This window comes from Oncorhynchus mykiss, chromosome 6, assembly GCF_013265735.2.
Source record: "Oncorhynchus mykiss isolate Arlee chromosome 6, USDA_OmykA_1.1, whole genome shotgun sequence".
Classification (NCBI taxonomy): domain Eukaryota; kingdom Metazoa; phylum Chordata; class Actinopteri; order Salmoniformes; family Salmonidae; genus Oncorhynchus; species Oncorhynchus mykiss.
Window position 1 is genome coordinate 36,260,668 of NC_048570.1, and position 14,956 is coordinate 36,275,623.

General features: G+C 46.3%; 1 protein-coding gene across 5 annotated transcripts in view; it reads left to right on the forward strand.

Annotated features, from left to right (window-relative positions):
• Positions 1–14,281, forward strand: part of LOC110525859 (methylcytosine dioxygenase tet3) — a 61,046-nt gene extending 46,765 nt beyond the window's left edge. For all 5 annotated transcript variants that reach the window (XM_036980012.1, XM_036980013.1, XM_036980014.1 and 2 more), the window contains 7 exons: positions 3,036–3,129; positions 3,914–4,122; positions 4,453–4,603; positions 4,799–4,888; positions 5,336–5,473; positions 6,027–6,387; positions 8,200–14,281. In XM_036980012.1, the coding sequence (XP_036835907.1) occupies positions 3,036–3,129; positions 3,914–4,122; positions 4,453–4,603; positions 4,799–4,888; positions 5,336–5,473; positions 6,027–6,387; positions 8,200–9,959 (2,803 nt within the window). In that variant the 3' untranslated portion in view covers positions 9,960–14,281. The remainder of the gene's footprint in view (positions 1–3,035; positions 3,130–3,913; positions 4,123–4,452; positions 4,604–4,798; positions 4,889–5,335; positions 5,474–6,026; positions 6,388–8,199) is intronic.
• Positions 14,282–14,956: the final 675 nt, after the last annotated feature.

The following is a 14,956-nucleotide window of genomic DNA, read 5'->3' on the forward strand; positions in this document are numbered from 1 at the left end:
CTTAAAGTAAAATCACTTGGAGCGGAATTCCTGTAGTTTTTACATTCTTTTATGTCCCCCCCCCAAAAAATATATATATATATACACTACAGTTCAAAAGTTTGGGGTCACTTAGAAATGTCCTTGTTTTTGAAAGAAAAGCGCATTTTTTGTCCATTAAAATAACCTCAAATTGATCAGAAATACAGTGTAGACATTGTTAATGTTGTAAATGACTATTGTAGCTGGAAACGGCAGATTTTTTAATGAAATATCTACATAGGCGTACAGAGGCCCATTATCAACAACCATCACTCCTGTGTTCCAATGGCACGTTGTGTTAGCTAATCCAAGTTTATCATTTTAAAAGGCTATTTGATCATTAGAAAACCCTTTGCCAGATGAAAACTGTAGTTGTGATTAAAGAATCAATAAAACTGGCCTTTTTTAGACTAGAAGCAATAAAACTGGCCTTCTTTAGACTAGAAGCAATAAAACTGGCCTTCTTTAGACTAGGTGAGTATCTGGAGCATCCGCATTTCTGGGTTCGATTACAGGCTTAAAATGGCCAGAAACAAAGAACATTCTTCTGAAACTCATCAGTCAATTCTTGTTCTGAGAAATTAAGGGTATTCCTTGCAAGAAATTGCCAAGAAACTGAAAATCTCGCACAACGCTGTGTACTACTCCCATCACAGAACAGCACAAACTGGTTCTAACCAGAATAGAAAAAGGAGTGGGAGGCCCCGTTAACAGTGAAGAGGCGACTCCGGGATCCTTGCCATCTAGGTAGAGTTCCTCTGTCCAGTGTCTGTGTTCTTTTGCCCATTTGAACATTTTCCTTTTATTGGCCAGTCTGAGATATGGCTTTTTCTTTGCAACTCTGCCTAGAAGGCCAGCATCCCAGAGTCGCCTCTTCACTGTTTACTTTGAGACTGGTGTTTTGCGGGTACTATTTAAACCAATGAAAATGAAAAATAATATTGAAACTTGTATTTGAATGTAGCAGTTCTACAACAAACGCGGTTTAGCCTGCACGTCTTTGACGTGACATTGCTTGCCTCTTTGCTCAAGTCGTTTGCAAGTGATTTCCATTTTTTTTATGCTTGTCAATTCGCTTGGATCTTTTTTCCCACTGTGCTCATCGTTCTGTATGTCCTGTGCAACCATGTGCAATGCATCAGTGCAACCATAGTATCATAACCGGCCAAAGGGATCACACCAACGCACTCTCTCTCCTTAACTGACAGTTCATTTACCCAAGGCCTTTTTTACATTTTAGCAAGGGCAGGCCTGCTTCTCTCCACAAAATGATATTAGGCCTAGTATAAAAAGTGCTAAAGAAATGTCCTATTTTGTAGCCTATAGCTTTTCCTGCGATTTCACGAGAAGAGCAATAGTGGAGTAGCCATATAGCCTATTGTAGCCATATAGCCTATTGTAGCCATATAGCCTATTGTAGCCATATAGCCTATTGTAGCCATATAGCCTATTGTAGCCATATAGCCTATTGTAGCCATATAGCCTATTGTAGCCATATAGCCTATTGTAGCCATATAGCCCATTGTAGCCATATAGCCTATTGTAGCCATATAGCCTATTGTAGCCATATAGCCTATTGTAGCCATATAGCCTATTGTAGCCATATAGCCTATTGTAGCCATATAGCCTATTGTAGCCATATAGCCCATTGTAGCCATATAGCCTATTGTAGCCATATAGCCTATTGTAGCCATATAGCCTATTGCACACTGGAACAGCTGGAAGAGAAGGGCTAGAGTTGTAGCCAAAGTAAGAAGCTAAATATTAGGCCAGTCATTATCTAAATAGTAGGGCTATTCATATTTACCTGTCAAAGTGCAGGACAAATAAATAAATATGTGCATTCCTCCAGGCTGCGCTCTGCAAGTCCTTTCTGGCACACAAAGCTCCACTGTTGATTACTTCTACATTTTTAAACAAGAACATTATTCTACCTAGGAGACAACGACACAGTGCAATGAGGAATGTATTATTGTATCAAGTGAGTACACAATTATTCTACAGGACTGTAAAACTGCAGTGATGCATATGCTAATTTGAGTAACTGCTCCAACGTCCTGTTTTGAATGACTCATGCCAATATAACTGCATAAAGCCTTGGCCTGATTATGCAGCCATTTGGATCAGTAGGCTAATGGGACTTTTCTTTGCAGTTTACAAGGTCCAGAAAGGCATATTAGCAGGCTCGTCATAGTGTGTATTATGTCGGGTTGTATCTCCGTTAACAGATACCATCAGAAAACATGGCCTTCTCGTACAGATAGGCACTGTTTTGACGTTGATCATTCTCCCAAGTCGTCCTATAATTTAATGTGGCCACCAATATGCTCACACATGCCCAGTTATTCAGGCAACGTTACTGTGCACTTTGCCTTCTCTCCTGTTCCAAGCAGCCTCGCACACCTAGAACCAAGGACAAACTCTTCAATAGAACACGTTTTTTGATTGGCTGTCAACGCTTTATCATCGGAGGGACAGGGACAAACCGTAGCTCTCGTTAGTCGATCTCCGCTCTCTTTGTGGTTATCATTGAAGCTTCGAATGCTCCTGTTCACTTGAACAAGAACGATAAAAACAAAAAAAACAAAAAAATGATATGGTTATAATTATCGTTATAGTTATCGCATGGCGTGGACGGCCCTGAAGGGTTCGGGTTTCATTCTCTTCGTCAGACACACTGACTAACAATGTTCTGGTCAGATTATGTTGGGCTTTGGCTGCTCCCGTCACGCCTCTGTGAATATCAACGGTGTCCTGTGAACACTCCTCTTGGCCAGCCAGCTTGTGGTTTCTGTGTTTGACAAGACACCTTCAACTCTCAAATATTTGCATTATGGTCATGCAGAAGCTCATAGGCTACTTGCTTACTAACCAATAATGCCATTAGTTAATATACCACAGCTCACGGGTGTTTTAAGGCACGATGTGAACGTTTTATACTGGAAACAAATCAGTTGAACTGTTGTGTTCAGGAAGACATACACTCACACTGTACTGTCTGTCTCTCGGTGCAGGTATGGAGAGAAGGGAGATGCTATCCGTATTGAAAAGGTAGTCTACACCGGCCGGGAAGGCAAGAGCTCTCAGGGATGTCCCATCGCCAAGTGGGTGAGTACATAAAACACTGAACCTACCTCTCACAGAACAAACAAAGCCTAACCTTACACAACACCTGATCCCAGATCTGTGTGTCAACACCAGGTCCCAGATCTGTGTGTCAACACCCGGTCCCAGATCTGTGTCAACACCCGGTCCCAGATCTGTGTGTCAACACCTGGTCCCAGATCTGTGTGTCAACACCTGGTCCCAGATCTGTGTGTCAACACCAGGTCCCAGATCTGTGTGTCAACACCCGGTCCCAGATTTGTGTGTCAACACCTGGTCCCAGATCTGTGTGTGCTCTAACCAACTCCATTGGTCTCATTACCAAGCCAAACATGACCATGAGTGACAGGGGGTTGACATGGTAGCACAAACAGACTGGCCCTTGGGCTGACACAACACACTAGTGTAGGTAACCACAAACAATTTCTTATCAACACACAACTTTCACCAGACATTGTAAAACCAAACAGACATTTCACACTTCACTCCTTCTATATACTAATAGCCATTAGTGAAAATGAGGGGGAGTAGAGCAGAGGTAGTAGACAAACACCACAGCCTCACCCTCAGACAGTAAAGCAGTAGGGGGTCCAGTAGGGGGTCTCCCTGAGCCCTCTCCTGCCCAGCTGGAGGTCTCTACCTCTGTCACTCTCTACCTCTGTCACTCTCTTTGACACCCTGCTAACGGGTTCATGGCTTCTCAACAGACACTATTGATAGAGTAGAGGAGAATCCGGATGTCAATCTCTCACTCTCTCTCTCCCTTTCTCTCGCCCTCTCCCGTCAGGTGATTCGTCGGGGCAGTGATACAGAGAAGTTGCTGTGTCTGGTGCGTCCCCGGGCGGGTCACCACTGTCCCAACGCCTTCATCATCATCCTCATCATGGCGTGGGAGGGCGTGCCCCGGGCGCTAGGCGACAAGCTCTATCGAGAGCTCTCCGCCACCCTCACACAGTTCGGCAACCCCACTAGCCGCCGCTGTGGACTCAACGACGAGTGAGTGACAGGAAACGTTCACAGAACCACGAATGAGTCGGCTGAATATGCTTATATTCTTCTTAAATTAGCAGTAAACTCAGCAGTGCAAAGATGTTTAGATGGTGCACTGAGGGAGGCTTTCAGACAGAACGTCTGTGCATGAAAATAAATGAGCAAGTTAGTCTACTTATGGACTGCAGACTACTTCATTGTCGTTGTCAATAGACATTCAATGCACTGAGGTGTTCTCTTTCTGAACGATGAACATTACCTTGTGAGTGTCTGATGGGGGTTTGTGAGTGGTGCTGACTGTGTTCGTGCTCTCTGTCTCCCCCTGCCTGCCTGCAGTCGTACGTGCGCGTGCCAAGGCAAGGACCCCGACAGCTGTGGAGCTTCGTTCTCCTTCGGCTGCTCCTGGAGCATGTACTTCAACGGCTGCAAGTACGCCCGCAGCAAAACACCCCGCAAGTTCAGACTGGCAGGAGACCACCCCCAAGAGGTAATGTGTAGTACCATATCTGTACTACTGAGACTCACAGACTCACAGCCTCCACAGACAAGAGATGCCTCCCTTCCTCGCGTTTATATCCAAAAACGACATACCACCTGTGTACAATTATTATTATTGACCACACCACACTAAGCTAACACTGTGATTGAGCTACCAGGGTATCTGTCTTTGTGTGTATGTTAGGAGGATCAACTCAGGGATAACTTCCAGGATCTGGCCACTGAGGTGGCTCCCCTGTACAAGCAGCTGGCCCCACAGGCCTACAGTAACCAGGTAACATCTGCCTTTTCACTCACCATCACCTACCTGCACTTACACTCTTAGGGGAAAAAGGTGCCATCTCGAGCCTGACAGGGTTCGTCGGCTGTCCCCATAGGAGAACCCTTTGAAGAACCCTTTTTGGTTCCGTGTAGAACCCGTTGGGGTTCATTGTAGGACCCTTCCCACAGGGGGTTTTTCTAAGAGTGTACACCTAACTGAGACCAGCACCGGAACTCTAAATAGTAGACGGTCCATCTGAAAGTAAACAAAACAAGCTGAAGGATGCTATGTGTTAGATATGTTGTGTACAGTAACAGGTTGTTCTGGGACATGCCGTCCTCTTCCCTGTGTCCCTCCAAAAAGTGCACAATAAAAACTCACGGCTGCAATGAGTGCTAGATATGGTCTGTAGAGTAAAACCACGCTAACCCAACTTGTGTCCCCTCTCCTGTCCCTCAGTGTCAGAATGAGACGAAAGCCACAGACTGCAGGTTGGGTCTGAAGGAAGGCCGGCCGTTCTCCGGCGTCACCGCCTGTATGGACTTCTGTGCCCATGCCCACAAGGACCAGCACAACCTCTACAACGGCTGCACTGTGGTACGACACACAGCCTTACCTCTGCCCCTGTCTCGTTCTCTCTTTTTGTCGCTCTCTCCGTCACTCTCTCGTCAATCTTCTTTCTCGCTCTTTCCCTCTCTATTTGTGGACATTGTATGGATGCTCCGCTGTGTGGGGGGGCCTATGGGGGTTGGTATAGAGTCTGTGTCTGACTACATGAGGATAGAACAGACAGTGAGTGTCCCACCCTAACCCTTCCTCCACCCCTACCACTCCCCCTGTACGGTCCAGGTGCACTTGCCCCCCAATACCCCCTTCCACAAAGCACGTGTAAATATTGGACTATAAATTCTGCCTTCCTGTATTGTACTTATGCTAAAATGTTTATTCTATTCTACTGAGCCATTTACTTTATGTTCGTATTCTTATCTTTTATTATTTCTTATTGTTGTTGCATTGTCGCGAAGGAACTTGCAAGTGAGAATTTTGAGGGCCAGTACATGAAACTTGAAAGTTGTGCAGGACAACTGTACGACACACAGCAGTTACGCTGTCTCTCTCGCTACGCTAACACCCCTCTGTTCACCCCCAGGTGTGCACGCTGACTAAAGAGGACAACCGTACGGTGGGGGAGATCCCAGAGGACGAGCAGCTCCACGTACTTCCCCTCTACAAGGCCGCCCTCACAGACGAGTTCGGCAGCGAGGAGGGCCAGCGTCAAAAGATGCGTACAGGCGCCATTCAGGTGCTCAACAACTTCCGCCGCGAGGTCCGCAAGCTGCCCGAGCGAGCCAAGTCCTGCCGCCAGCGCCGCCTGGACGCTAAGAACCGTGCCTCCGAGAAGAAGAAGGGCAAGCAGCAGCCGCCAACGCCCACAGAGACGCCGGAGAAACCCGGGATCAAGATGGAGGTCCGGCACGCTGGCTCCCCTGTCAGACAGAATGGCAATAAAGGTGAGATGACCTCTGAACTCTACTATAAACATGTAGGAGAGTGGCTTTATGAGTACTGTGAGGTTGATGATAACAATAAACCCATCACTCTAGTATTGTGAGCAAAACTCCAACCAGCTTTACAGTACGATGATAATAGTGTGGTCATAGAGCAGATCAGGGATCGTTTTTCTTGGACGGACGGTCTGGGGGCTGGAACATATGGTCTACCAGTTGGGGAGCCCGAGAGTAGATGCTTTAATCTAAACTGACCTACACTTAACACCTATAGCTAGTCTTTTTTTATTTATTTTTACTTAAAAAAAAAAAGTTTTACCCCTTTTTGTCCCCAATTTCGTAGTGTCCAATTGTTTAGTAGCTACTATCTTGTCTCATCGCTACAACTCCCGTACAGTCTCAGGAGAGATGAAGGTTGAAAGTCATGCGTCCTCGGATACACAACCCAACCAAGCCGCACTGCTTCTTAACACAGCACACATCCAACCCGGAATCCAGCCGCACCAATGTGTCGGAGGAAACACTGTGCACCTGGCAACCTTGGTTAGCGCGCACTGTGCCCGGCCCGCCACAGCAGTCGCTGGTGCGCTATGAGACAAGGATATCCCTACCGGCCAATCCCTCCCTAACCCGGACGACGCTAGGCCAATTGTGCTTCGCCCCACAGTCCTCCCGGTGGCGGCCGGTTACGAACCTATAGCTAGTCGGCTTACAGTATGCAGCCCATGCAGGAATCAAACCCATCAATCCCAAAAGTCCAACCAAGTGAACCATTAACCTCTCTGAACCACCCAGTCAAATAATATTACTAGAAAATATTCATATTCATGAAATCACAAGTGCAATATTGCAAAACACAGCTTAGCCTTTTGTTAATCCACCTGTCGTCTCAGATTTTGAAATTATTCTTTACAGCGAAAGCAATACAAGCATTTGTGTAAGTTTATCGATCACTCCACAAAACAATAAGTACACTTAGCATCAGGTAACTTGGTCAAGAAAATCAGAAAAGCAATCGAATGAATCGTTTGCCTTTGATGATCTTCGGATGTTTTCACTCACGAGACTGCCAGTTAGACAACAAATGTTCCTTTTGTTCCATAAAGATATTTTTTATATCCAAATACCTCCGTTAGTTTGGTGCGTTATGCCCAGGAATCCACCGGAAAGGTCACGACAACGCAGACAGAAATTCCAAATTATATCCATAATGTCCACAGAAAAATGTCAAATGTTTTTTATAATCAATCCTCAGGGTGTTTTTCAAATGTCTATTCGATAATATATCAACCGGGACAGTTGGCTTTTCACTAAGACCGGGAGTATAGCCACCTTTCTCTTTTGCGCACAACTCACTCTGAGAGCCCCCACCTATCCACTTACGCAATGTGGTCGTTCACGCTCATTCTTCAAAATAAAAGCCTGAAACTATGTCTAAAGGCTGTTGACACCTTAGGGAAGCCATAGAAAAAGGAATCTGGTTGATATCCCTTTAAATGGGCAATAGGGATGCATAACAACAGAGAGGTTTCAAAAACAGGGGCACTTCCTGATTGGATTTTCCTCAGGTTTTAGCCTGCAATATCAGTTCTGTTTAACTCACAGACAACATTTTGACAGTTTTGGAAACTATAGAGTGTTTATATCCTAATCTGCCAATTATATGCATATTCTAGCATCTGGTCCTGAGAAATAGGCCGTTTACTTTGGGAACGTTATTTTTCCAAACATAAAAATAGTGCCCCCTAGTTTCAAGAGGTTAAAACCGCTTGATCTTACCTGTCTTATCACCCCTCTATCTTCCCTCCTCCACAGCCATCCCTAAGCAGGAGGTGAAGCCCACCATAAAGAAGGAGCCAGTGGACCAGCGCTTCCAGCCCTTCCATGGTCAGCTGGAGGGCTACCCTGCCCAGGCTGCCGACCCCTACCACGTCTACCCCTCCCGCCCTGGCTACTACGCACGGGGAGGCCTCTCTTCCAATGGCCAGCCCCCTGCCCTTCCACCTCCACCAGGCCCTGTCAATGGCTACCGCCCTAATCTACCGGCAGCACTGCCCTATAGCTACTACACCTACCCTCCCAACCCTAGCACACTTTTCCCCCATGAGCTCACTTACGAGGGCTGCAACGGCTCCTGGCACCACATGGGGCCCAAGTTTTCCCCCAGTCCTCTGGACAAGAAGCCAGACGTTCAGAGCCTCCAGGCCAGGCTGGCTCACTCCTACTCGAGCCCAGGCCACCTTGAGCAGCAGCAGCACGGAGACCCAGCCAACCAACACCAACGCAGCGCTTACCCACACCCTCACCAGCCTGACTACAACCAATCACGTCCCTCCTCAGCCTCCTCAGAGCCCTCCCACAGAGGGACCCCCGTCATCAAGCAGGAGCCCATGGATATGCCAGTTTATAAGGAGGTCAATGCCCAGAGCTGTCCCAGCATGCCCAGCACCACCCTTCAGCCTGGCGCTGCTGGAGGGCCCTGGCATGGGCACAAGCCCAACGGCATTAGGGTGCCCAGCAGTTGGGAAGGCAACCTCCAACCACCAGGCCCCCCGGAGGCTCCCTTCACTTCAGACAAGCAGCAGTTTCACCAGCAGGGACCTCGCCAGACTTTCCAGTCCCCATACCTCCAAGAGCAGCATCAGCATCCCCCACAACAGCCCTCCCCATACTCCCAGCAGTGGAACTCTTACCATGGCCCAAACACCCCCACTGCCTCCCCTGCTCCCTCCCCGTCCCCCTCCATAAAGATACCCCCGTCCCCCTTTCCCTCCTCACACCCCGGCACCCCCCACCACTGGGACAGCCCTGATTCCAGCCCTCAGCCTAAGGCTTGGCCCATGAGCATGGTTCCTGCTGGTTATAGCCCCAGTCCCGTCGGAGGCTTCCCCGACAAGATGTGGTCCAAGGCGGGCGAGAGTTGGGGCTCGACCCCCTTGGGGCTCCAGGAGAAGGCCTGGAAGTCTTCCGGAGGCTCTATGGCAGGTACACCGTCCCCGGCCCCAGAGGGACGCTTGTTCCCCGATGCCCTACAGCAGTCGGATGGACAGTCCCAGGCTGAGACTCCTCGCAACCTCGAGGAGGAAGAGCGGTGGTCGGACAGCGAGCATAACTTCTTGGACCCCAGCATCGGAGGGGTGGCGGTGGCGCCCGCCCACGGGTCCATCCTGATTGAGTGCGCCCGGCGCGAGCTGCACGCCACCACACCGCTCAAGAGGCCTGACCGCTCTCACCCCACCCGCATCTCCCTAGTGTTCTACCAGCACAAGAACATGAACCAGCCGTGCCACGGCCAGTGGATCTGGGAGGCCAAGATGAAGATGCTGGCGGAGCGGGCTAGAGAGAGGCAGCAGGAGGCAGCTCTACTGGGGCTGCCCTACGACGACATCAAACCTGGGAAGAAACGCAAATTGGGGGCCACGGCAGCAGGGGCCAGCCCGGGGCCTGGCCAGACCACGGACAAGAGAGAGGGGCCGGTGACACGGCTGGCCTCCACGCGACACACCACCTCTACCATCACTGTATCCCCCTACGCCTTTACCACCCTCACCGGGCCCTACAGCCACTTTGTGTGAGGATGGATGGACACACAGACACAGACTGGTGGAGGGAGAGAGGGCTGAGCAGGCCAGGGAGGAGTGTCTCAGCCCTTCCTTTAGTCCCGTGTCTCTCTCCATCCTTCTCTTCCTGCTCTGTTTCCTCTGGGCTGGAAGGAGGGGGACTACTGGTTTAACTCCTCGTTTTGTTTTGTTTGTTTTTGTACCTCATGTCAGGCAGCAGTTTGGACCAGACCCTGGGCCATACAGACACGCTGCCTGTGGTGCTCGTCCTCTTTCCTCCGCGGGGGGACTCCATCGCTTCTCCTTCTTCATAGAATTTTAATGATCCTCCTAATTATTACTATTATTATCAATATTATTACGATTGCTATTGTTACTGTCAATGTTGTTATTACAGGTATTGTTATTTTTATGATGCTGAGTTGATTTGTTTGTTTTGTTTGATATGGCTGTTTTGTCCTTCATGTTGTTATTAATGATGTGATTGGTTTTGGTTTTTCCCCGAGGGGTTCTGTCTCTCAGTCGGATCTTTATTTTTTCCCATATTTCTGGAAATCTGCCCATTTCTTTGTTGTTTTTCCGTAGGCCTTTGACATTCTTGTGACTGTACTTGGCCTTTCTCAGCACTGCAAGGCTCCTCAACACAGTCTTTCCAGCATGGAATTCTAAACATTTGAATCACTAATCATTACCAGAAAGAGTGAAGAGAAACGCCACCACCCACAGAAACTTCTCAGAACCATCCGGTTTTTAGCAACGAAACTCATGCCTTTTTTTAAAACTCCTCTCTTGTCTGCCTTGCTGTGAAGAGAAGGGTTCTTCTCTCGTCATTGTTACTCTCACCCTACCAATCCATCTCACTCTATTGGTGCTTCATGTTGACCTTCATCCTTTTCACAGGGAGATTGTCAGTCACTCCATTTCTCTACTCTTCATGGCACTAGATGCTGAATATAAGGAATTGGGTGCTTCTATGGCATAGACGTAGAGTGAGTAGAACAACAGGCACTGGAAGTCCTCGTCATCCTTCAGGTGTTGGTTGAGAGATCTATCCCTCCAGTTCTATGACTCCCCTGTAAGCCCCTGTAAAATGGTGCACTGATACACAGACACACGCACACACACAAAGCTCTTGTCATCCAGCCAGCACAGAGCAATGCCTTACTGCTTTAAACCACCGAGGCATGGCCGCCAAAGTCTGGTCCTTCCAACGACCGCAGGCAGCACAGGCCACGCAAGGCCTTTACACTGAAACCGGAGACATAGATGGGAATAGTGTGTGGCCAGAAATGCACTCCTAAACACACACTGGTGCTTTCTCTACGCATGTCGACACACCAAGGGCTCAGTCAGTCAGTCCTGCTTCTGCATGGTGCTGTTTGTTGTCTTGAAGCAGAGCTAGGTTTGTCTCTATGCATACATTGTCACAACAGAGCCAGTAAAACCTTATTCACCAATCCTGGCTGCCTCTGCATTGGCCCTAAGTCATCAAGTGTTGCAGTCAGTGGGTTGAACCCCAGCTGTCTCTATCTAATGTGCACCACAGTGGACTGGGCTACAAGAGGTTGTGAATCTTTTTTCCACATCTTGCACTAAGATCCTCCTCCGCCTGTTAGAGAGGCCTCTCACTCAGTGCAGTGCAGTGCTGCATGTTGTATCCAGCTCTTAGCTTTTGTGTGTGTGTGTGTGTGTGTGTGTGTGTGTGTGTGTGTGTGTGTGTGTGTGTGTGTGTGTGTGTGTGTGTGTGTGTGTGCGTGTGCGTGCGTGTGTAAGTGCGTGTGAGAACCAGAGCCTGCTTGGTGCTCACTTCTGAGATGAAAAACCCTGGTGCTTATGAAGTTGTCGATATAGAGCTCTCTATACCTCAACGTTGCAGAGACACTGGTCATGGTTGCAAAAAGCTAGAAACACACACACACAGGCACCACAGAGGACAGAGAAACATGATGAACATTAGTCCACAGCTTCCCTGTGTGCTCTCTTATCTAAACTCATTTTAATCCACTTTTTTATTCTTATTTATTACATGATAATGATGATTGTTTTTCGTTTTTTTTTATAGGTAATACAAATTGTACATACAGAAGAAAAGATTTTATAAAAGCACTTTTAATCTTGAAAAAATAACAGATTATTGACAACTTGAAGCTTCGTTTTTTTGGTTTGTGTTTTTTTTGGGGGGGGGGATAAAAAAAATGTAAATATTTAAAATATTTAGCTAAGATTATTTAACTGGTGAGGGATAATGACTAAATCATGAATGATTCCAGGCTTTTAAGTCCAGTCAGTTTGTCAGACAGCCTTCAGCAGCAGAAAGCAACACAGTGATTTCCAATATGTTGTTGTGTCTGTAGATGTATACTCAATACTGCTGTCCGGATTTCATTAGTACTGTACTACACGATACCTCTGACAGCAACCAACCAGTCCCCCTTCGTGAGAAGAGATAGACCTAATCAGTAATCAGGCTGCTTATAAACCCGAGTATGATATCTAGATGTCCGTTCTGAGAACCAATGCTAAACGAAGGGCTCTGTAATCAATCCGTATCGCAGGAATTCAGTGGTAAAGCCCAATTGAAATTTAAACGCAACGGTCTGGTGTTGGAAGAGACGGCATTCCCGCTAAATGCATCACATGTCGGCGCAATCGGAAATGACTACATTTCTATCACGAAATCTGTTAACGCTTCAACGATACGGATTGAATAGAGCTCAAAATATTTTGATTTTTTTTAAACACAAGAATCAAACAGGTGCAGAATCAAACTCATCAGAAATGTGTGAGAGAACTCTAGTGACAGAGGTGAGGTGTAGCCCCAGCCATCGATCTTGTTCATTGTGTTAGACTATGAGGTGAGAGGTTGCCACCGCCGTAACTCATTTTCAATGTGGTTGTTGGTTATTATTATCAACGATAGTGATTATAACAGTAGTAAACGATGTAACCTTAATGAAAAACCATGACAACTTAACACTTGTAGTACCAGACTGAAGGTACAGTGTATTACTGGAAGACACCAGGTAATACCTGGTAGTATAGTTTGTAATATTGTCTTTTGTTAATTGTCATAGATTGTCACAGACATGACCAACAGGACTTTGACTAACTTAGAGACTGGGGGAAAATATGCCTGTTCCTTTGTCTCACCACTACTCATGATCCTGTTTCAACTGTATTCTATTCTCACTTTAAGAACAAACTCCCCCCTTTTAAAAAACGATAATGCATGAGTCACACACAGTTATAATGATTCAGTCATATTCATTCAGTATGTAATAATGGGTGCCGGTCATTATATTCTTCAGATGAATTTTGTACATTTCTATACAAGATGTGATGGAAATAACAGAAACATGCTCAAAGGAGGCTGGTGCTATGGTGCCCCCCCGTGGAATAGTGTGTGTGTGTTGGAGGGGGGTTATATTATATCACTGATATTTTTTATAGCTCTTAGAATGATAAGAGGAACTATTATTTTAAATATGTCCGTTTCAGTGGGTGGGGAACTGCTCCGGTGCTGATCTTATGGGAACGTCCCATTCATGTTCAAGGCAGTGGACAAACAAAAAAAGACAACTGTTGAATTGAAGCACTCACACATTTCATACATACACTTTTATTAATCCTTGTCCCCATAAGGTACTTTTAACTGGTATGGGGATTGAATGATCATATTATATTGAAGTGAACAGACTGTTATCTTAATTGAGAACTTGTTGCAGTGTATGTGCGGAAGCTATTCTATTAAACATGACTGTTTTGGGTATGTTGTACATTTTAATGGTGAGGGGAGAATGTTAAAATATTGGAACAATATTGGAACAATTGTGTACTCCCACTCTATTTTTCTCCCTCATGCACTTATTTTCTTACGTACTTATACACTCACTAACTGCTTACACATCTCACATATTTCCTCACATACTTTCCAGCTCTCTCTCTATCCTTTTCTCCTTCTCCCCCCCCCCCCCCATCTCTCCCTCCCCCCTCTCTCTGTCCCCCTTTCTCTTTCTCATAAACACACACACAAATATTATCACAATTTATACCCCCTTCTCAGTTCTCAAGCTGGGCTCAAGCTTAAATCCTGCCCCAAATAAACAGAAAACAAACAAAACACCACAACTGGCAGCTACATTCCTTTTTGAGTTCAAAGATTGTTCTTGGTTCTATTTTTTCATGTCAAGTATGCAGTATGTAAAAAAGTTGTTTTGTTTTTGTTCAGTCTCTCTTTGTAGCTGTATGGTGTATTATGTGAATACATAGTGTATGTGGTACCACCCACAATATTGTTTTATGTTGCGCGATAAATAAAAAGCTAAAAATGAAAATCATTTGTGGTATGATCAATATTTTTTTTTACATTTTGTCAATTTTACTTATAGCATGTTAGAACTAGAATAACGATCACTCAAAGCACAGTTCAGTTACCTCTTCATGTCCACGTGGTGGCAGCACAGCAATATTATGTTCTGTCTGTCTGTCTATCTGTCTGTGTCTGCCTCTCACTGTCTCTCACTGTCTGTCTGACTGTCTCTGTCTGATTATCTCTGTCTATTTGTCTGTGTCTGTCTCTCACTCTCTGTCTGTGTCTGTCTCACACTGTCTCTCACTGTCTCTCTCTCACTGTCTCTGTCTGTCTGTCTGTCTGTCTGTCTGTCTGTCTGTCTGTCTGTCTGTCTGTCTGTCTGTGTCTGTCTCTGTCTCTCACTGTTTCCCTCTGACTGTCTCTGTCTGACTGTCTCTGTGTGTGTGCGCATGTACGACCTTGCAGCAAGAGCCCAGCAGCAGGAGGAAAAGCACAATGATATGCAAAATATGATGATTTCATTCACCGAGATCAGCTGCCATTCAAATTGGAAGTATAGCATAGAATAAATCACACCAATAGACACGTTCCCATTAGGAGGGAATTTAGGACAGATTAGCTGTGAATAAAATGTGTTTTGCACCTCATCGTGCCTTGCCTCTATCACGACTTCTGGACATGACACAGTACCTTGTCATTT